General features: G+C 38.6%; 1 protein-coding gene across 1 annotated transcript; it reads left to right on the forward strand.

Moving 5' to 3' along the window:
- The first annotated feature begins 23,758 nt into the window (after positions 1-23,758).
- On the forward strand, positions 23,759-24,614 carry LOC116125938 (auxin-responsive protein SAUR76-like). Its single transcript, XM_031411657.1, has one exon. It carries the CDS (start codon positions 23,884-23,886, stop codon positions 24,244-24,246), a length of 363 nt encoding a protein of 120 aa, XP_031267517.1. The 5' UTR covers positions 23,759-23,883; the 3' UTR covers positions 24,247-24,614.
- Positions 24,615-24,895: the final 281 nt, after the last annotated feature.

A 24,895-nucleotide genomic window follows, 5' to 3' on the forward strand; every position in this document is an offset into this window, starting at 1 on the left:
ACCAAATATCAGACCTTATCATTATTCTTATACTTAGAAGAATGAGATTGAGCGGTTGGTTCAGGAAATGTTGGCAGCCGACATTATTCAACCTAGTATTAGCCCTTTTTCCAGTCCGGTGTTGTTAGTTCGGAAGCAAGACGGCAGCTGGCATTTCTGTGTGGATTATCGGGCTTTGAACGACATCACCATACCTGATAAATTTCCAATTCCAGCCATTGACGAGCTGCTTGATGAATTGGGAAACGCCGTCATCTTCTCTAAACTCGATCTCAAATCAGGGTATCATCAGATTCGGGTTTGTGAGGCCGATGTCCCGAAAACAGCCTTTCGGACACACGAAGGGCACTACGAATTCTTAGTGATGCCCTTCGTGTTGACTAACGCGCCATCAACCTTCCAAGCCTTGATGAACGAAATTTTTTGGCCATTTCTCCGCAAGTTTGTCCTGGTATTTTTTGATGACATCTTAATTTACAGTACTAATTTCTCTCTTCATCTACTGCATTTGCGCCAGGTCTTTGAACAACTCCAACGACACAAGTTAGTCGTCAACAAAAAAAAGTGCCAGTTTGCTCAAGCTAAACTGTAATATTTAGGCCACATCATCTCCTAGAATGGAGTCGAGGCTGACTCGGCAAAGATTGATTGCATGTTGTTATGGCCTATTCCAACAACAGTGAAGAGTTTACGTGGCTTCTTGGGTCTCATTTGATACTACCGAAAGTTTGTTCGGAATTATGGTCAGATTGCCCAACCATTAACACAATTACTGAAGAAAGACTCCTTTAAGTGGGGCCCTGAGGCACAGCGGGCTTTCGAGTGTTTATAGCAAGCGATGGTCTCGGTTCCAGTTTTGGCCACCCCAAATTTTGCTGAGCCTTTTGAAATACAGACGGACGCTTCAGGCTTCGGTATGGGAGCGGTATTGGTGCAACAGGGGCGTCCCATTGCCTTTCTCAGTAAAGCTTTTTCAGCCACGGCCAGACAGAAATCAGTATACGAATGGGAGCTCATGGCTATTGTGTTTGCAGTGCATAAATCAGTATACAAATTTTTTTGTTGCTAAAAACCTAGAAATTGTTGCGGTATACGTTTAGCGACGAAAGAAAATCGTCGCCATGATCGTCGCGGTAGGCATGTCGCGCTTGATTTTAGGTGACAATTTGTTAAAATTCGTCGCTAAATTTGGCGACAAAACAAAAAATTGTCGCCTATACTATTTTCGTCACTAAATCTAATTACCGGTGAAATATTAAATGTCATCGCTTAAAGTTAATAGCGGTGTACTCTATATTGTGTCACCTACTCTATCCCAGATTTGGCATTCGACGACCTTTCCATGGACTTTATTGGCGGCCTCCCTAAGAGCTTTGGGTTCGACACCATCCTGGTAGTAGTGGACAGATTGACGAAATACAATCATTTCATGCTCTTGTGTCACCCGTATACGACAACTGAAGTAGCTGCTCTATTCGTGAAGGAGGTGGTCCGCTTGCATGGGTTTCCTAAGTCTATTGTTTCTGACCGGGACCGCATATTCTTGAGTAAGTTTTGGACGGAATTATTTCGCTTGGCAGGCACTACTCTCAAATTCAGCTCATCTTACCACCCCTAAACTGATGGTCAAACGGAGGTGGTTAATCGTTGTGTCGAGACATATCTTCGCTGTTTTACATGTCACAAACCAAAGCAGTGGCCAAAATGGATTCATTGGGCTGAATTTTGGTTTAACACGTCCTACCACAGCTCTACCAAAATGTCTCCTTTCCAAGCTCTTTATGGTCGTCCCTCTCCCACACTTCTAAAGTTTACTGAGATCCATTCTTCGGTGGAGGCAGTTAATCAACAAATGATTGACTGAAATGCGTTGTTGGATGAGTTGAAAGCCAATCTCACTGCAGCTCAGGACTGCATGCGAACCCAAGCAAATTCTCACCATCGAGATGTGTCCCTTGAACCAGGTGATTTTGTTTACCTGAAACTTCAACCTTATAAGTTCCGCTTCTTGGCCCTCAAACTCAATGAAAAGCTCAGCCCTCGCTTTTACGGTCCCTTCCAAATTCTGGAAAAAATTGGTGCAGTCGCCTATCGCCTAGCCTTACCTGCCACTTCTCGGATTCACCCAATCTTCCACGTTTCTCAATTGAAGAAGAGTCTCCATAATTCTGTCCCTGTTCAGCCCTTGCCAGATTGCCTTACTGACGAATTGGAGCTGATGGTTCAGCCCGCGTCCGTACAGTCTGTTCGAACCTTGTTGGATGGCTCTAGAGAGGTCTTGATCCACTGGAAGGATTTACCTTCCCATGAGGCCACCTGGGCATCCTTCGACATTATTGAGCAACAGTTCCCTCACTTCCACCTTGAGGACAAGGTGAGTCTTTTAGGGGGGGGCATTGATACGACCCCTGTTTCTCACACGTACAAAAGGAGAGTGAAGGCAATTCAGCTGATGCGCAAAAAGGGGAGTTAGTTATCCATGTGGCAAGAAGCATGCTTTGGGTGTGACGTTGGGGGAATATATATTGTGGGATTTCAATTGTAAAAGCATGTAAAACTCTTGAGTATGGAATTGGGAGGAACTAGCCCCTCGAAGAGCTAGATATCTTTTATTTACTGCACTGGTTTTTCTACACCTTTTTATATTGTAATTTCCATTTCAATCATTCAATACAGTATAATTTTCCTTGCCCTTTTATAATCTTCATTGCTGTTTTGAGTTGAGCACTACTGCGTGAATACTGAATTACAGTCAGTGGATTGAGTTGCGTTGAGGATCCAGGTTCTCAACACAAAGTTAGGTAAAACAGCATGTTCTCTTCGAGAACTTTTCAATAGCAACCGATCTTTTAGTTTTTTAAGATCTTAAAAAACTAACTTTTGTCTCTTTTCCCGTGCAGTCTTTCCTCGCACTGACCGTGGCCCAGCAGAAGAGTGACATGGACTCTGCTAGTAAACTCTACGAGCTGAAGGAGGAGAATGTCAAGCTGAAGCAAGATCTCACAGCCATAGATATAGAGGCAAAAGTGGTTTGCATTCAGGCGGATCAATACCTGACTAAAAGAGATTCTGCTCTTCGAGCTGCAGACTTTTAGAAAGACGAGCTTGAGAAGAAAGATGATGACAATTAAGGGCTCCAACAAACCATGGCAAGGCTTACCAAAGAGTTGAGCGAGAGAGAAGATGAGCTACAAGCGAAAACTGATCGCGCAAAAGTGGTAGAGGAGAATCTAGTTTGGTTATAGGAAAACACGGAAAAGTAGAAGAAGGCGTTGCAGACGGACCTTGAACTGCTTTAGGGGTGAGTTACTTCATTGACCGAGCAGATAAAGTGGCAAAATCTCGAGCTTGAGAGGAAACTGCCCACTAGGCAATCCAAGCTATTTATGGCTTGGGGGCAAGGAATCCGGAAATGGACATCTCTAACCTCCATGATGGTTACCAGGTCACTCTTGTTTCTATGCTCAAAGCCGAAGAGGCCGAACAACAAGGAGAACAAGAACGTCTTCTAGGAGACGATCAACTGAACATGGGCATTCCTGCAGATCGAACAAATGATCCGTAGGTCAGTAAGCAGCCAGAGGATCATGGGGCCCCGGCCAAGGGTCTTGGAAATGAAGACAAGTGATTCCTCCCTTTTTGCTTTAAGTTTTTCTTGCTTTATCATTTTTGCAATTCTTGGTCGCTCCTCTGTATACATTCATCGAACATATATAAAAGGAACATTTTGACCACTTGTGATAGTACTTTTATACTTAAGCACTTCACAAAACAAATATGACATATCTGATCATCGAACTCGCAGAGAGTTATAAATAACAAGATTATTAAAAACATGAGATTATGACATAAGTGCTTCTTCGAAGAGAACTGGAACAATCTTATTCATAAAATTTATAATAGCAAGAACTTTACAAGTAAAAATGATCAAAACTATAAGTGAGTTTGGAATTACTGATAATAAGGGCAAAGATGTTTAGCATTCCAAGCTCGTGGTACTTCGAAACCATTAAGTCTTTTGAGGTGATACGTTCCAGGTCGTGTTACCTTAGCGATGCGATATGAACCTTCCTAGTTAGGTCCCAATACCCCCGCACTTGGTTCCCTTGTGCTGAGAAGGACTTCTTTCAAAGCCAGGTCGCCAACTTAGAAATCTCTTCTCTTGACTTTAGAGTCGAAAAATCTTTTTGCCCGTTGCTGGTAGGAAGCTATCCTTAACCAAGCCTTGTCGCAGTGTTCTTTAACTAAGTTTAGACTTGCACGCAAGAATGTCTTGTTGTCTGTTTCATTGAAAAATTTCCTTTGAAGTGAACCAATTCCTATTTCCATTGGAATTATCGCCTCGAAGCCATAAGCCAGCAAGAAGGGTATTTTTGAAGTAGAGGTTCTTAGGGTTGTTCTATACACCCATAGAACCTCTGGGAGATCATTTGCCCAATTGCCCGTAGTTGTGCCAAACATGGCCTTCATTGTGTGCTTAATAGTCTTGTTGATATCTTCAACCGGACCATTGGCTTGCAGCCTTGCTATTGAGGCGAATTTCTTTTGAATCCCTAGCTTGTTGCAAAACTGCTTGAATTCCTCGTTGTCGAACTACTTCCCATTATCAGAGATGAGTATATAAGGAATCCCATAATAGCACACTATATTCTTGAAGACAACGTCTTTGAGCTTTTTTGTAGTGATCGTGGCTAAAGGCTCTGCTTCGATTCACTTAGTGAAATAATCCACTGCGACCACTGCGAACTTGACACCCCCTTTACCGGTTGGCATAGGCCTGATGAGATCAATTCCCCATATAGAGAATGGCCAAGGACTGGTCATTGTCGTTAGCTGGTGGAAAGGAGCTCGTGGGATGTTCGTGAACCTCTGGCACTTATCACATTTCTTCACAAAGTTGAAAGTATGCTCGTGAAGTAGGGGCCAATAATATCCATTACGAAAAATTTTATTGGCGAGGGATCATGCAACAGTGTGATTACCATGGATCCTTTCATTTACCTTTCTCCTGATGTAGTCTGCTTCATCATTGGTTACACATTGGAGGAGGGGAATGCTAAACCCTCGCTTATACAATTGATCCCCGATAAATGTGTAACGAGCAGCTCTAGTTCGTAGGAGTCTCGCCATAGTTTTACTATTGGGCAGAGTCCCATCTCAAAGATATTGAATGATTTGAGTCATCCAGGAAGTAGATTCGGTTGCAGCTACTATTTGCTCGAGTGAGCTAATGCTGGGAATCTCGATGTACCAACCGGAATACTGTCTGGAGCATCGGAATCTAGCGATAAGGTTATTTTTGCCAAAGCATCCGCAACAGAGTTACTGCCCTTTGGGATTTACTTGACCGTATAATGCTTAAAAGGCTCGAGTGTGGCCTTAGCTTTCTTCAGATAGCTAATCATGTTCTCTTCTTTGACTTGATATTCTCCCAAAATCTGGATGAAAACCAATTAGGAGTCGCTATTGATGTCAATTGCATCTGACCCCATTTTTCTTGCTAGTCGTAGACCAACAATTAGCACTTCATATTCAGCCTTATTATTCGTAGCTTTGAACCCAAACCTAAGGATTCCATGAATGCGGGTCCCTTCGGGACTGAGGAGTAGAAGACTAACTCTAACTCTTCTTCTATTCAAAGACTCATCAACATAGAGGCTCTAGGTTGATAAGTTCTGAATAGTTTCCCAGACAACTCCGCTGGCTGACTGTTCGGGTTCCTGATCCAGCTGGTAAGAGAACTCCGAAATAAAATCAGCAACAACCTGCCTTTTGATTGCTGTCTTCGGTCTGTAATGCAGATCGAACTGACTCAGTTCTATAGCCCACTCGAGCAACTTACTCGAAGCCTCTGGCTTTTGAAGAACTTGTCTGTGTGGATAGTTGGTCAAAAAATGGATGGTGTTAGCATGGAAATAAGGTCGCAGCTTCTTGGAAGCGATTAGCAAGGCATAAGCCAATCATTCCATCTCTAGATACTGCATCTCAGCATCTAGTAGTCGCTTGCTTTTATAATATACTGACCACTACACTCTGCTTCTTCCCGAATGAGAGCTGTGTTGACCGCATACTAAGAGACGGATAGGTAGAGAAATAAGATTTCTTTAGGAAGAGGCTTGGACAGAAAAGATAGCTTTCCGAGATGTTCCTTTATACTTTAGAAGGCTTGCTCACATTCCGAATGTTGGAGTAGGTGCCTTAAAGCCAATCAATTATTGTGGAATTGACTCTTTATAATAATGTTTATTAATCAATAAAAGGCATTATCCACTATATCACTAAATCATATTATATGTATTGATATATGTCCTTAGGATGGTAAAACTATGACGAGGGTATCAAGTGTTTCAAATCTTGATAGTGAGAACCCTATGATCACATATGGTGGCCATTCTAGAAATATCCATAGGCCCTGTATTATTCTGACCAAGGACACAGATAATATGGTAAGACTATCATAGTGTTGAACGACTCTGTCGAAAGGCAGTGACTGATCTCACTTGTCAAGGTTGTTTGTCGACAACCTGGTGCAACATATGGGTGTTTGCTGTAGGCAAGTTCACTGGATAGACCCACCAGAAGATTCTATATGGATGGTAACCCCAGTGTCTATGGAATAAATCCTCTAACGGATGGTGGTGCATGTGATCCTTAGACTTGAGATCATCGGAGCACCTTGTGCACCAATTGGTGTAATTTGACATTAGCCCAACGTAGTTCTATTCAGAGTTATCAATAGGGTAGTGATTGGCTACATTGAGAAGTGTATCGAGACTACGGTGGATAGGCAAATGATTCATCACTCCCAGGTACAAGAGAAGTTATCTCACAGTGCAATTCAGGGAATGGCAATGACACTAAAGCTGTGGCCATAGTGAGATTGAGTTGTTGCTTAATCCAATTTATAATTACGGTAATTGGTCTAGTAACTAAATACAAACATATCGAGGATATCTGAGGTTGACATTATTTCTGTACCTCAACCTCAATAAGATAACAGATGATGAAGGGATTTGATTACACGGTAACCATACTGTTGACAGGTTGCAGTTTCGCTGAATCCGAATCTATCGGGTGGCCATGATGCCTTGCTAAGGGCCAATCTTGGTCTGTGTATAGTGAGATGATTAATTGGTGTTAATTGCGATACTACTCACTGTCGATATGATAAGAAGCCTACAGGTCACATCAATTTGTGAAAAGGGTATTTTGGTAATCTTGCAGTGCAATTAAATTTGTTGAAGTTGTTGCCTGTATTTAATTTGATATTAAAATTAAATTAGTGAGATTATATTTAAATATATGTATGCATATATTTAAATGAATTATTGTTATTATTAAATGTTAATATATTTTTTAAGTATATTAATTGATTTTAATTATAATAATAATTAATTAATTTAAAATACCAATTACATGGTGTTTGGTTGCAAGGGTAAGCTTGGGTTGGTGCCATGGGTATTCCTTATTGGAATAGGGTTTTAATTAGTTGCACAATATAAGAGCAACTTTATTAAAACATAAGTAGAACTTTTATAAAATAAAACCCTAGCCACCCTCTCTCTCTCTCTCTCTTTCTCTCTCTCTCTCTCTCTCTCTCTCTCTCACATTTTTCTTCTTCAAGTGAAGAAGAAATTTTTTCAATTTTCATTATCTTTGATTCTTGAAGCCGGCAATTGTTCTAGCAAAATAATTGTTGGTTCTTCGGATTATCTTTGTGTGGATTTCCATGAGTGCGATCCTACATTGGATCGATTAGTAAAGAAATCCGGTGAACAATGTTGATGAACAATACTTGATGAACAGTGCTGTGAACAGTGTTTGTGAGCGATGAACAGTAAAGATGGAGCCTCCAAACATGGGTATGAACTAAATCCTTGTATGGATTTTTTTTTTTTACACAAATTTTATTTTATGTTTTAGTTTATGCATGAAAACGTTATAATCTGTACTCAGATCTTGGTTCGTGTAATTGATCAATTCGTTTTAAATCTTTTCTTTTTTCACTACACGAGTCCAGTCAGTTACTTACAGTGGTATCAGAGCCGGGTTACCAGATTATAATGTTTAATCAATGATTGATAACATGTATATTTGATTAATAACATGTTGATGCATAAATTGTTTGTTTTTAAATCTGTGAAATTATGTTAATTACATGATTCGAATGATTAATTGAATTAATAATGTGTTGATTGAATGATGCATTGGTTAGTTGGTGTCCTGATCGAATGCTTGAGCATTCTATTCGATTTGGATCTATGTCGTTACGTGAAAAACTGCAAAAAGGCGTCATTGTGCGATTCATATATTTGTGGCGTTCGCCGCGACGAAATAAAATTTTGCTGTGGCGAGATGCTAGAAGTAAATCTGGCCGTGGTGAAATAAATCTTCGCCACGGCTACGTGCCGAAAAGTAGATCACATCGCGGCGAAATAAAACTTTGCCACGACACAAAACACTCTGGAACGTTTTTGTGTTTTCTGGAAGTTCATGGTCGTCGTGGCGAAATAAAACTTCGTCATAACAACCATGGGTATATGAACTTCGCCAGGGTGAAAAATTTCTTCACTGCGGCAAGAAACCTATTGTTTAGTTTTTGCTTTTCGTTTTTCGCACAGGGGCTAAATTGTAGTTTTTGAACCTTTAAAGCTAATATTCACTCTGCACATTTAAGAGGGTAACTTGATATTTCAACGCACCCTATTTAAAAATTGATTGCTTTTTAATGTATACAATATTCTTGTTTGATAATTGTACGGTGCCCGGTACATGAGCCTAGGACCTATTGTTTCTTGTTTATTAGGTTTTGTTTGTAATTTTATAAACAAATAGGACGTGTGTGTCCTACCTCTCTCTCTCATATATCCATGTATTTCTTCTTCTCATCTCACTCCCCTCGTATGTAACGCGAGGTTTCTATTTTATTGATATGAATTAGAAAAGGATTTTTATAATAAAATTCTTTGTAATGATCGAGTAGAAGAAACGAAGGAGCTATGAAGAGGAATAACTTGAAGACCCAAGATTAATTTTTGAAACCTAGGTTGACCCACCGATTTCTCTAGGCTCAAGGAAATTGGTTTTAGTGGACCATGTATTGACACATTTAATTTTGTTTAGAATGTATGCTAAGGTTGAATTTTTAATAACATGCTGATAAAATGACATTCTAACAAAGATAATAAATTGGTGAGACGTAAAATAAAAAACCCTCAAATAAAGTATATTAAGTCACGTATGCCTTTTATACCATGGTTTTAATAAAACCACTATTCGTTAGAACCTTGTTCGCCAAAGCGAAGGGTACACTTCTACCAGTGAGAGGTTAAAATTCATTGGAGTTTTCCTTAATGGTGATGGGTCGACTTAGAATGACAGTTTTGCTTGTTCACCAAAGCGAAGGTTGATAAACACGTCATAGGTATAGTAAAGTAGTATACACGTTCTATGTATGTGGCTACATGTAGTGTCCACTCTACTAATACTGGCTTTGGTCATCGTATTGTGTGATTGGCTTGTTGGCTTGCTTCATATTTGAGGTTGGTAGTGGGAGCTATCAACTGGTGTGGATTAAGTTTGTTGGCCTACCTAATCAACCCATTTTGGCTTGTTCGCCAAATTGAAGGTTTGAAATGGGCCAGATGAGATCTCAGTCCACTAGGAAAGCCAACGAGTTTTCCCGAGTTAATAGGGAGGGCTATTGACTTGAGGAAAATAGTGGGAGTGATTGTTTAATAAAAGGCCTTATTAAAATAAAAATAAACATGATAATAATTTTGCTTTATTCTGCACTTGTAAATTCACTTTAATTGAGAAAAATGATCCCAACATCACTGCGACAAATCATCGAACTAGGAGAGAAATGGAATGGTTCGTTGACTGATATAAAAGTATAAACAATATACTTCAGTTAAGCGATAAATTATACACCATTGAGCAGACTTTGTCACCAGAGCCTGCTGATAGTTCTATCCATCAGACTGGGTATGTATATGTGAAGCATACACATGATGCGAAAGAAAAAATGACTAGATATATTGTGCTTGCATCAATGACACCATTACTGCAACAACAGTGTTAGAATATGGACTTGGCTTCTATTCTTCATTTTCTTCAAAGAAATGAGAAGCATATGATGTCTCAGTCATTATTTAGATGTAGAATGGAAGAGGGTACCAAAATTGGTGATCATATACTCAAGTTGACTGAGTATTTGAACAAGCTTGAGATTTTGGGATGCATACTTAATGAAGGTTTAGTAATACACCTAATATTACAGTCTTTGCCAGATTCTTACTCTCAATTTGTCTATGACTTCATTGATGATGATAAGAAGAATACCCTTTCCGAGCTTCTAGATATGTTGAATGCTACTGAGTTAGGCATGCGAATGTCAGAAACATTGACATTGGTTGAAGCCAACTCAAGTGAGAAGGTAAGGGCTCAGAAGTCATTGAAAGGAACTACTATAAATAGAAAGGGCGTTTGTCCTCACTGTGGGAATCCCAGCCACTGGAGGAAACATTGCAAGGTGGAAGAAGAATATTACTTCTTCGTTAGATATGTTCTTAATTGAGATTAACTTCTCCCATTAACATCATGGGTCATTGACTCAGGATGTGGTACTTACATTTGTTCTAATGTGTAGGAACTATGACAGAGTAGATTGCTCGTTGAGGGAGAGGTAGACCTACTAGTTGGAGATTGAGCACATGATGTTGCATTAACTGTAGGATCTTATTATCTGATTTTGCCTACAGACTTGTTACTTGGAACTTGTGAATTGTTATGATATTCGTTTAGTTTCTAGAAATAATTTTTCTGTGTCCACTTTGGACAAGTAAGAATATTGCTTTACTAATGGATTGTTATCTTTTAGTATAAATAATATTCTATGGAACTATTTCATAACAATATGTTTTCAAAAAATAGACTATAAGAATATTCTCAAAGTCACACCTACGCTGAATGTGGCAAGTTGAGTTAATCATACTTAAAGGAATGTGGGAGTTAGGTCCATGATGAGGTTTTTGTGATCTACCCACATAATTCTGGGGTCATGCCCTAAAGACTGCGACTCACGCACTAGACCATGTACTATCAAGGTCTGTAGATAAGACTCCATATAAACAATGGAGTGGGTGAAAGCCCAACTTGTCTTATCTAAAGATTTGGGGTTGTGAAGCTTATGTCAAGAAATTGACTTCGAACAAGCTGAGCCCAAAATCTAAGAGATGCATTTTTGTGGGGTATCCTAGGAAAACCAAAAGGTACTATTTTTACCATCCAGAAGAGCACAAAATTTTTTTGTCACTTGTACTGGTGTCTTCCTAGAAAAGGAAATTTTTTTTTTTTCTAAGAAGTACTAGTGGGAGAAAATTAGAACTCGATGAAGTTCTAGAGCCACAAAATATACTAGACGAAGAACGGGATGATATGCCACAGGAAATGGTTGAACATTAGGAGGTGGTTACTCCATGACTTATGATCAAAGTGAACCACCTCAGGTAGCATAGGAGTTACGTAGATCTGGGAGAGTACATCGTGAGCCCCAGAGATATGGTTTTCTCATGACTCAACATGGTGACGTATTGGTCTACCAAGACAATGAACCCAGAACCTACGAAGACGCTATATCAGATCCAGATTTTGTTTAATGGCTTGAAGCCATGAAATCTGAGATGGACTCCATGTACCAGAACTAAGTATGGTCTTTGGTGGAACCACCTAAAGAGGTAAAACCCATAGGGTGTAAATGGGTCTTTAAGAAAAAAAACTAACATGGATGGCAAGGTGCATACTTATAAGGCACAATTGGTTGCCAAAAGGTTTCAAATAAATTCATGGTATTGACTATGAAGAAACCTTTTCGCCGGTTGCCATGATTAAATCCATCCAGATTATGCTTGTGATAACTGCATATCATGACTATGAGATTTGGCAAATGAATGTCAATGATGCTTTCCCAAATGGAAACCTTGAAGAGGATGTATGTATGGCACATCCCAATGGTTTTGTTCTTGATGGACAAGCTAAAAGGATATGCAAGTTGCAGAGGTCCATTTATGGACTCAAGCAAACTTCAAGGAGTTAGAACATTCGTTTCGATAAAGCCGTAATAAAATTCGGTTTTATCAAGAACGAAGATGAGGCCTATGTTTATAAAAGGGTGAGTGGGAGCACAGTGGTATTCTTAATGTTGTATGTCGATGACATACGTTTGATCAGGAATGATATACCGAACTTGCAGTCAGTAAACACTTGGTTATCCAAGTGATTCTCCATAAAGGACTTAGGAGAAGCAGTTTACATTCTCGAAATGAAGATTTATCGTGATAGATTAAGAAGTTTGCTTAGCCCAAGTCGGAGTACATAGACAAGGTACTGAAGAGATTCGGTGTGGAAGAATCCAAGAAGGGATCTCTTCCAATGGCACATGGTGTCTATCTCTCTGAGGATATGTGTCCTAAACCACACATTAAGAGAGATAGAATGAAGAGGATCCCATATACGTCAATAATTGGATCCATCTTGTATGCTCAGATTGATATCTCATGTGCATTAGGCACTTGTAAGGGATATCAATCGGATCCAAGTGAGCGATATGCTCTGATTGCATGCTCGTACTAATATCTCATGTGCATGGAGCACTTGTAGTAGATATTGATTGGATCCAAGTGAGTAATGTGCTGTCATGTACTCGGATTGATGTCTTTTGTGCATTCAGTACTTGTAGAAGATGTCTATCAGATCCAAGTGAGTGACACTGAATGAGTGTCGATGGACATCCTTAAGTACTTGAAGAGGACTAAAGATTTGTTCTTGGATTATGGAGGGGTAGATAAACTCATTGTAAGAAGATATAGTGATGTTAATCCCCAAAACGGGTAAAGATGATTTTCGCTTGCAATCCGGGCTCATATTTTGTCTCAATAAAGCTACAGTGAGTTGGAAGAGCTCGAAGCTAAGTACTGTAGCGGATTCTACAATTGATGCTAAGTATATCGCATTGTTTAATGCAGCCATATAGACGGTTTGGATTAAGAAGTTCATTACTGAACTTGATGTGGTTCCAAGCATTAACGATCCAGTAAAGTTCTACTGCGATAACAATGGAGCCATCGTTTTGGCTAGGGAACCACGGTCTCACCAGTAATCCAAACACTTACTTAGTTGATTCAATCTGATTTGAGTAGTCAATTAGAAAGAGAATGTGTAGATTAGCAAAGTACCTACTAACCCACTGTTGAAGTTTTTGTTGGAGCAGAAGCATGATGGGCACTTGGGTCATTTGATGTTAAATACATGAATGATTGGCTATAGTGCAAGTGGGAGATTGTTGGAGTAGGTGATTTAGAGCTAATCAATTATTGTGGAATTGACTATTTGTAATAATGTTTATTAATCAATAAAAGGCATTATCCACTATATCGTGTAAATCATATTATATGTGTTGATATATGTCTTTAGGATGATTGAACCGTGACGAGGGTATTTAAGTGTTTCAAATCTTGATAGTGAGAATCCTATGATCACATATGGTGGCCATTCTAGAAATTTCCATAGCCCCAGTATTATTATGACCAATGACACAGATAATACAGTAAGGCTATCATAGTGTTGAATGATCTTGTTGAAAGACAATGACTGATCTCACTTATCAAGGTTGTTTGTCGATAACCTGGTACGACACATGGGTGCTTGCTGTAGGCAAGTTCACTGGACAGACCCACCAGAGGATTCCATATGGATGGTAATCCCAGTGTCTATGGAATAAATCCTCTAACGGATGGTGGTGCAGGTGATCCTTAGACTTGAGATCACTGAAGCGCCTTATGCACCAATTGGTGTAGTTTAACACTAGCTTAACGTAGTTCTATTCAGAGCTATCAATACGGTAGTGATTGGCTACATTGAGAAGTGTGTCGAGACTATGGTGGATAGACAAAGGATTTATCACTCTCGGGTACAGGAGAAGTTATCTCACGGCGCAATTCAGTGAATGACAATGACACTAAAGTTGTGGCCACAGTGGGATTGAGTTGTTGCTCAATCCAATTTATAATTACAGTCATTGGTCTAGTAATTGAATATAAACATATCGAGGATATCTGAGGTTGACACTATTTCCGTACCTCAGCCTCGATGAGATAACAATTGATAAAGGGATTTGATTGCACGGTAACCATACCGTTGACAGGCTGCGGTTTTGTTGAATCCGAATCTATCGGGTGGCCATGATGCCTTGCTAGAGGTCAATCTTGGTCTGTGTGTAGTGAGAGGATTAATTGGTGTTAATAGCGATACTACTCACTGCCTATATGATAAGGAGCCTACGGGTCACACATTTAGAAGATAATTTAAGAATCAATTTGTGAAAATGGTATTTTGGTAATCTCGCAGTGCAATTAAATTTGTTCAGGTTGTTGCCTATATTTACTTTGATATTAAAATTAAATTAGGAGATTATATTTAAATATATGTATGCATATATTTAACTAAATTATTGTTATTATTAAATGTTAATATATTTTTTTAAGTATATTAATTTATTTTAATTATAATAATAATTAATTAATTTAAAATACCAATTACATGGTGTTTGGTTGAAAGGGTAAGCTTAGGTTGGTCCCCATAGGTATTCCTTATTAGAATAAAGTTTTAATTAGTTGCACTATATAAGAGCAACTTAATTAAAACATAAGTAGAACTTTTATAAAATAAAACCCTAGCCACCCTATATCTCTCTCTCTCTCTCTCACGTTTTTCTTCTTCAAGTGAAGAAGAAAAATTTTCAATTTTCATTATCTTTGATTCTTGAAGCCGGCAATTGTTCTAGCAAAACCATTGTTGGTTCTTCGGATTATCTTTGTGTGGATTTCCATAAGTGCAATCCTACATTAGATCGATTAGTGAAGAAATCCGGTGACCAGTATCTAGTGAATAGTATCCAAAAAACAGTGTCTATGAACAGTAGCCAGTGAACAGTGTTGATGAACAGTGCTGTGAACAGTGTTGTGTGTGATGAACAGTAAAGATGGAGCCTCCAAACGTGGGTATAAACTAAATTCTTGTAGGAATTTGTTTTTTTACACAGATTTTATTTTACGTTTTAGTTTATGCATGAAAACGTTATAATCTATACTCGGATCTTGGTTCGTGTAATTGATTGATTCGTTTTAAATCTTTTTTTTTTTTTTTTTCCGTTGCACGAATCTGGTCAGTTACTTACACCGAAGTCCATTCAAACTTCTTGTTGGCCTTAGGTATATCGAAGAACGGCAAGCAACGATCGGTTGCTGTTGATATGAAGCGACTAAAAGTCACTATTCTCCCATTCAAGCTTTGAACTTGCTTTCGATTAGTGGGACTTTTCATATCTAGGAGAGCTTGGATCTTTTCGGGGTTGATTTCAATTCTCTGATGGTTAATCATATACCCCAAAAATTTCCATAAGGACATTCCAAATGAACACTTAAGAGAATTAAAATTCATTTTATATCTTCGAAGTACGTCGAATATCTTTGCGAGATTGGCTATGTGATCTGAAGTGACACGTGACTTCATAAGCATTCATCAACATAGACTTCCATTCATTTCCCAATCTGTTCGGAAAAGATATGGTTAACCAGATGCTGGTAGGTTGCCCCAACATTTTTCAGACCGAAGGGCATGACCTTATAAAAATACAGTCCTCGATCTGTAATGAACAAAGTATGCTCTTTGTTGGGTGTGTACATCAGGATCTGATTATACCCGAGTAGACATTTATGAAGCTTAACAGCTCATGTCCAGAGGTGGCATCGATGAGCTAATCGATTTTGGGTAGAGAGAAACTGTCCTTCAAACAAGCTTTGTTGAGATCAGAGAAATCAAAGCAAGTTCGTCACTTGCCATTGGGTTTCTTCACCAAAACAGGATGATGACCTAACTCGGGTAATGAGTCTCCTGAATGAACCCGTTTGAGAGGAGCTTATCCACCTCAACTTTTAGAGCAACATAACGCTTTGGGTCCATGACTCTTCTCTTCTGGCGAACCGGCTTGATCGTGCTGTCGATGTTAAGTGCATGACATATTACATTCGGGCTGATTCCGACCATGTTAGCATGAGTCCATGCAAAAACATCAATATTCTGTTTGAGGAAGCTCGTTAGGTTGGCAGCGAGCTGGGGGCTGAGATTGCTTCCGATCCTCAACACCCGAGTCGGTTCATTCTGGTTGACCGACACCTCAGATAAAGTCTCAACAGGTCCACTGTGGGAATACTCCTCCTAAACACAAGGATCTATGCTTTCTTCCAATGGACCTGAATGTGGTTCGATCTTGTTGATCGCTATAGCCTATTCGGGAATGCCCACTGGCCTCTCTTTCCCTTTGCATGTCATTTGCACTGCTCTTACATAGCAGTCGCGGGATTCACTCTAAGATCTTTTAACTTTCCCACACCTCGTCGGAGTGGGAAATTTCATCTTCAAATGATAGATGGAAGTGACGACTTTAAAGTTCCGTAGTAGAGGTCGTTCCAAAATGCCATTGAAAGTGAACAGACAGTCTACTACTAAAAACTCTGTCATTTTGGTCACCTCGTGGGTATCACCCAAAGTGACCAGAAGTGCAATCGTTCCTTTGGGAATCAGATAATCCCTAGTAAAACCATAGAGAGGGATAGAGGCAGGCTGTAGATCTGCCTCGTCCAGTTGTATTTCCTTAAAAGCTCGCTGAAATAGGATATTCATAATGTTACCATTATCCACCAGCATCCTGTGGACTTCACACCGACCTATTTCAGGTGCGATAACGAGTGCATCCTCATGGGGCTGATGCAATCGCACCGCGTCTTTCTTTGTGAAGGTAATCTCTTCTTCTTTGCGTGTTTTAGCAGGTCGCGACGCCATGCTCATCATACTCATGGGATCATGACGAGCTTCTCGAGGGTACCTTTCCTAAGCACCTCGAGAATTCCTCGTGAGATATGGTCCTCCAAATATGATCCCAACAAGGTGGAGACCTTTGCGACCATGGTGCTTCTTTCCCTCATCCCCTTGATCATTCTCTCGAACGAGAGTTGGACCATCAACATACTCCTTAAAGTGCCTTTTTTAAATGAGGTCTTCAATTGCCTGCTTGAGAGCCCGACATTCATCAGTATGGTGCCTATTATCTTGATGATAACGATAATATTTCTTGTTGTTCCTTGTCGTAGGGGGATTATTCATGGGCTCTAGCTCTCCGAGCAGACTAGCTTCTTCTGATTTGTCCAGAATAGTTGATACCGATGCATTCAATGGAGTATACTGATTATTGTTGCGATTGCAACGAGGAACCTAAGCATAAGATTTCTTGGGCTCAAACCGTTGTTTCTTTCCTTTTCGCTAATCGTCATTGGCCCATTTGCGATAAGCTCTCCTATTATTTTTCCCCCGGCCTTCTTCCCCCTAGCTAGAGGCACTTGTCGAAGGATCGGGGTCGTGACGATTTAGAGTAGCCACGAAATTCTCAATTCGGAGGTACTTCTCAGTAAAATTGTAAAAGCGGGTGAGGGAAATGTCGTCCTCAAATTGCAGCTTTTTCCACAGCTTGGTTTAGGGATGAACCCCTACAATAATAAGAGTCGGAATTGACTCTTTGGGTGTATTAGCCACCTTATGTAGCTCCCTATAGAACCTGTCAATATAGGATTAGAGAGACTCAATCCTGTCCTGCCGCATGTTGCTCAGGTAGCTCAACGACATTGAGAACTTCCTATTAGCCTGGAAGTGTCTTAAGAATAATGAACTTATTTGCTACCATGAGTTGATAGATCCTAGCGGGAGCGATCTAAACCAACATTTGGCATGGGCAGTCAGAGTCACTACCAAACAATGACATTTGGCCAAACTGGAAACTTGGTGAAGCTCTATGAGGTCGTTAAACTTATAGAGGTGATCATACTGATCAGAATTCTTATCGAATGCTCGTATATTGGACATTCTAAATATGGACGGGAGAGAAGCAGCTAACACTGCTAGAGAAAAATGGATGCTTCAGCAGCTCGCCCACGCTCATTCTGTTGAGCTCTAAGTTGATCTAGAGCTCGCTGTAACTCCTCAATCTGAGGAAGCGGAGCTTCCTGGGGATCGATTTCTGCAACGTGAGTTCGACCCTCATGATTGCTGTTGAGGAAAGACCACAGGTCGAACTCTTCCACACCTCAGCCAGAGCCTTCGACATGCCTTGACACACACTAGCTGGAGCCATGTGTAGGCACTGAATGGCCAGGGGAGCTATCTTGACCTCCACGGTAGTCAGAACCGACTTGTGTATGGTAGACATTTCCCTCGCGATGATGGTCAAGACCATCATGCCGATGATGAAGGGAATCTCCATGCCTTGCACTCTTATGGGGGTGCCCATGCAATGTGGCGTGGGACAGCTCATGATGCGACATATCGTCAAGTCGTAAAGCCACAGGTATTCTACCTGTTTCATGACCGACATTCGCTGGTCCCTTGGAGCCCTTTGGCCCATTATCTGTCACATGTTTTCCCTTACCTTTATGCGCCGTAGTGCACACGACATGGGCTTTTGCCCTTTTCCATGCTTTAGCGTGACCTACAAGTGTCTTTGGCGGCGACACTGCCTTGTCGGAATCGAGCGGTACGACTTGATCCAAACAGTCTAGCCTTCGGCTAACCATTTTGAGAGTATTATTGAACCTCTCTAGGTAACTCCTCACAGCAACTGGATCGAGCTATGAGCTCGAGGAAAATCCGCTGCGGTATTATGTGGAATGGGAGGTACTTCGGAAGAAGTATCATCTTGTACCAAGGGGATCTCCTTGGGGTTGGGGCTAGTTCGCTAGGTTTCGAAATCACGAGCCATTTGTCAGCGAGCAGAGTTGATTGATCAGAGATTCTTGATGAAGAGCGGATATTAAATCAGGCCCTCATTTTAGCGCCAAACTGTTGATGTTGGATTTTGACACTAATGATTCGCACGTGCAAAATGCTAAGCTGGCTTAGGAATTATATGTGAATGAAAAATGCAAAGAAGTAAATGGAAGATGATTTTTAAAGTGGTTCAGCTGCTTAAAGTGAATCTTATGCCCACTGTTCTTATATATATATGAGGTTATAGGAGATCGCGTATAGCGAACAGCGAGCAGAGGTACAAATGATTGATTATTTAGAGAGAATATCGAGTCAGTCTCTTTCTGGTAGGTTATTTATGTTTTGAGAATAAAATGTTACAATCAAAATGCGGGTTTTTTTAATCAGAATCCCGAAAATGAGAGGGGGAGCCCTCTATTTATAGTCGAAGATTTTAGGGTAATGATTAAAAATCTGCAAGTGGTCAAATGTAGTACAATTCCTACCATGCTTCCCATTGGCTGATTACATAAGAGATATCCTCAAATCGCGTACGGCTTGGACAGGTGGGCGACTCCCATCCCACTCATAGACAAACCTTGAGTCTGTCAAGTTGATAACAACCATACTCTTTCTTTCTTTGGATGATGTGGTAGCTCCTGGATGACATAAAGTCTTCTTGAACTCTGATTGGCGCTTGGTGACGTAAGCTCGCACCAGTCCTTATTTTTTAAGCATAACACACACACATATATATTAATGCTTTATAGTGTTTGTTTGTTTTAAGGCATATATTCAACGCTCTTGGAAGTATGCATTATTTCTAATATGTATATACTCATGATTCTGCTTAATGAATGCCTTGCTATCATGAAGCCAATGCATTATTGCAATTTTTTAATATCTCATCTTCAATAGGAATGGATTTCAATCAATGAACTTTTGTATGTAATTAATTTACAAATACCGTTTAAATTTTGAGTGATACTATCAATTCTATGTTTGTATATCAAGTAACATTTTTTTTTTAGGGGTTAAATAACAAAGACTACTTAAATACACTATTTACATATACGACTAAAATAATCTCATATAATGAGGTATACACAATTATTTTCTTAAGTTTAACAGCTTTTGTGCTCTAAGTAGATGATTTTTTTTTAACAATAATGATCGAGTTTACGATATTCCTATCACATTCGGTTTTTCCTATTGAACAGTCTTAATTAGTTTTGTATCACTATTAAGTTACGATCTCATTTGAAAATGATGAAATTTTAATTAATAGGTCTTCTTTATATCCTTTAAAGTTTGTAAATTATATAATCTCTTAAACATGGAGACATTGTGTTTAAAAAAAAAAAAAAACTTACACACACACACATGACCTTCGCAACAACCAAAGATATCAAATCGACTATGATAGGATTGGATAGGATGTATGCATGATTATAAATAACCAGCTAGGAATGAATTAGATTATCCACAATGGGAGTAAACAAGAGATTTTTGAAGTGGTTCGATGGGTTAGAACCAAGCCTACGTCTGCTGTTATGTTATTGCTTAGTGATTGTTTTATACACAAAGTGATTACAAGGAGAAAACATGTACCAACGAGCTAAAACTCTCTTTCTAATTGGTTTCTAAAGATGGCAATGAGCCGGGCAGGAACTGGATACCCCTTGGCCCGGGCCCAAGCCCGACCCCATGTTAAAGGCTCAGTCCTGGCCTGGGCCTATCACAAGGATGACGGGTAAAGCCCAAGTTCGGTCCGATAGGCTTTTTGTAATCTCAGTTACAACCCAAGTCCGCCTATTTTTATAATGTGAATTTTTAAATATTAATAAATTTCAATTTTTTTATATTTTTAATTCTATAAACAATTTTTAAATATTAATTTATTTTTGAATACTCGCCAAATATTAATAAATTTTAATTTTTTATATATACGTAGGATAATTTTGTAATTAGATATATAGTATAAAGGTAATTTAGTAAAATTAATAGTAAAATTATCGGGTTGGGTTGAGACTGAAGGCATACTCATGCCCGTCCCGTACTTGAGGGCAGACCTTAAAATTAGTCCCAGGCCCAAGCCCAAGCCTGCTAATACCAGGTAAAGCTCGGCCTTTTCGGGACGGGTCGGGCTAGGTACTTGAAAATACCAGGCCCATTGCCATCTCTAGTGGTTTCCTATGCTTGCATGAATGATCCCCTCAAATGGAGGTGAACTCCCCCTTTTATACACATTGTCTGACAGTGGTTAGGAGTGATTATTATGAAGTGGATTACATGCATAATCCCCGGTAATCTAAATCTGAGTCAACTCTGCCCATGCTTAAGTCTGAACACCCATACTTAACACTAATGAACTTATTAGAGAAATCATCTACTATGGGAGCAACACGTAGGCAGACCTTACCACTAGATCTCGATAGGGTGTAGGGATAGGTGACACAAATCTGGCCATCCAAAAATATATATGAAACACAAACAAGTTTTATATTAAATATGTGAAGCTCTATTGTTCTGGTTCTCAACTTACACTCAACTTTCTGCCAACTAAAGTTGTAGAATCGCAATAAATCGGTAGCAATTGCCATTTTTTATTAGAATAATACTACATATACAATATTCTCATATAACATTATGTGGTAACAGATGATTGAGAGAAAATTTGATTTTAATTTAAAATCAGTTAATCATATTTTGTCACCTTATATTGTATAAAAATATTGTATGTATAGTATTACTTTTTTTTATTGTTGTTTTTTAGTGCTTTCACTTTCCACTCATTTTATATGACTTTTGTTTTCAGTATATATATATATATGAAATTGACATTTCTCATCAAAATCGGCGTGAGAATGATTGATCTCTATACCCTTTTTGCAAGAGGATTTAATTTAGGAATTATATTGCCAATTTTGACAAAGGAGTGATGATGCCAAAACAATTTTTGCAATATTTCATTTTAATTTGTTAACAAAATGCAGTTAGTAGTTAAAATTCACATGGGGAGGTATGGGTGTGATTGGAAGTTGATTAAATATGGTGACGTGGCTCTCAATTTGGGACAAGCTGAGTCCATGTGTTGATCACATGCATGTGTTCACTGACCGCCGTGGGTCTTAATCAAGCGCAATTTAATGGAATTCATGTCTCCAACTATTATATATTGACCAAATAATTCTAGTAGTTCCCGAGATGATCATGTGACATTTAACATGTTTCGTATGTTGTCTCTCTGGGGTGTTATCTCTGTATAAATTGAGTTTATTTTTGCAGACTTTGCATCTCTTTGTTTCTACGTTCATCATAACTCGTAAAATACATGAGGATAGTGATTTAATAAAATTATATAAAGAAAAATCAATTTAATAACAATATTTATTTAAAAAAAGTTATTATGGTTAAACACACCCTAAATCCAATGCGTTTACATTAATTATATAGCCTTACTCGATATCGTAATGAAAAAATCTATGGTAAGATCACCTTCATGGATATCGATTTTATCCTTTTGGACTTATCATCATATTTTTTGGAGAAAATTTAGTTGGCTGGAAGAAAGAAAAAAGAATCCCATTTCACAAATGTCATAAACCTAATTTCATCAAAGATTATATCATATTTAATTAAAATTAAGCATCATAAATTCCATGTTTCAAATGAACTAACTATTATTAAACTTCTGCAAACGACAAACAGAGCATCTGAATTAAGTTCTCAATTTGTTCTTTTTTGTCTTTTATGATGATTTGTTTGATTTCAAATTAATTAAGGATTTTTTAATTAACAAATGCATAAACATGAACGCAACCTGCAATTATTTCTAAAGGAAAACCAAATGGCTTTTCAACAACAAAACAAAGTCACAAGTATTTCCAATATTATAAAACTGTTGACATAATACTCAAAGGGAGTGTGGGTAGATGTTAGTTTATGAATGAATTTATTTTTTATCATAAATGCTGTCTCTATCAAGAATCTTCAAAATTTTAAAAAGAAAAAGAAAAAAGAAGTAGTTTAAAATTAACATTATAATACAGTGCATATAATAAAATTATTTATCTTGTGTGCTTATAAATATTTCTTAGTTTTCTTGGTTATTATTTAAATTGAAAATTAGGGTAGTTACCACCGTTTGGTTCCTATTCTAGTTGTAGATGGGGAGAGAAAAAGGAGTCTCCCCTCTTCTTGTAGTTAATTATTATTTATTTATTTTACTTAACAGAATTTCTACAAGGGATATATTTATTTAATAAATTGAAAAATGGTATACGAAGTTGAGAGACCTTTCCACCACCTTCCACATGTCTGTCGCTATCAGTAACAAGTTTGTTAATTAAAAAATGTGATAATTTGTGTGGAATTTAACAACTTTCTAGTTGGTACGTGAATGCGGACAAATCTTGACATATTATAAACCTTTAACGCCGAGTCTTTGTATTCCATTTTACTGTTTAATTAACTGCTATACATTTAATAATCTCTACTGTCGTCTTTATATTCTATTTTACTGCTTGATTAAAATTAATCACTAATTTTATTTACAGTAACTTCATTTTCTCCTCTTTAAACAATTACGATTAATTATAAATGAACTAGTATTAGAGGGAATACAAACATTTACCCGCAAACTGATCTGAATATGAATACCTTGATTATAAATAAATAAATAAATAAAAAAAAGGTTAATATGAACGGATGATCCCATTAGTCACACGACTCACACACCAAACGCACAAAGGTGCAATGCCTCAATTCTTGCCCCCATTATCTTCACACAAAACACTGGGCCCTCATCTTGTAACAGCAATTACAATTTAAATTACCATTTCACCCCTCTCCATCCCCTTTATATGCGAACCTTCCTTCTCCATTCTCAGCCCCCAAACACACACCTCTCTCTCTTTCTCTTGTCTCTGTTTCTGTTTCTGTTTCTGTTTCTGTTTTTCTCTAACACAAACAGAAATACTTCTTATTCATTTTCTTTCAAGTACTAATAAAGTAATTAAACCAACTCAAATGGCGAAAGGTGGCAAGCTGATGAAACTCAAGTCAGTACTCAAGAAACTCAACTCCTTCAACAAACAAAGTGGCGCACGTCCCAGCATGAGCTCCATAGTCGCAACCTCAGACGATTCCTGCGCCAACTCCGGTGATCTTCACCCTGTTTATGTCGGAAAATCTCGGAGACGATATCTCATCAGCTCCGACATTATTGATCACCCGCTTTTCAAGGAGCTGGCTGAGCGATCAAACGATTCATCCGACACGATAAATGTGTCGTGCGAGGTTGTGTTGTTTGAGCACTTGCTTTGGATGCTGGAAAATGCGGATCCACAGCCCGAGTCTTTAGATGAACTCGTCGAGTTCTACGCTTGTTGACTGTTCAAGGTGCATGGTACGGTGAAAAAAAATTACGTGACGGTTAAATATTAATAACGGTGAGTGAAGTGATTGCGTGAGGTCACTTGCATGGTATAAAGTTGTAAATGATGATGTGATTTTAATAATTATGATTACCAGTGTAAGTAGAGGATTAAAGATAGTAGGGAGAGGAAAAGAGAAGATCAACGGAATAATTAATGTTTGTGATTGATGAGAGGAACTCGTTGCCTTCAACGGTGAGGATTAACCCATTGTACACCAGCTAATCGCTAGGCCTGGTGATCAGAGATCGGTATTGTACTTATCGCTACTGTCATTGTTTATTTATTTTTTCCAAAATATATGTATGGTTCTTTTTTTTTTCCATTGCTTTTAGTAAAGTATTTAATACAATTATTGTTCTTTCTTGAATGTAGTAATGTTGATCAAATTTAATCATTCATTAGAAGTTGCAGATCAAAAAAATTGTGATAAATTTTTAAAACGAGAGAAGTTAATTACAGAACAAAAATTGAAAGGGTACAGCGAAGATGGGGTTGAGCAGCTTCGTGGTGTCTCTTTTTCAAGTGAAGTAGAGATTGTGAGCGAGGAAAATTGGGCCATTTACTTTTTATACAAACTCTGCTGCAATGCAATTATACATGTT

Source organism: Pistacia vera, unplaced genomic scaffold, assembly GCF_008641045.1.
Source record: "Pistacia vera cultivar Batoury unplaced genomic scaffold, PisVer_v2 Contig173, whole genome shotgun sequence".
Lineage (NCBI taxonomy): Eukaryota > Viridiplantae > Streptophyta > Magnoliopsida > Sapindales > Anacardiaceae > Pistacia > Pistacia vera.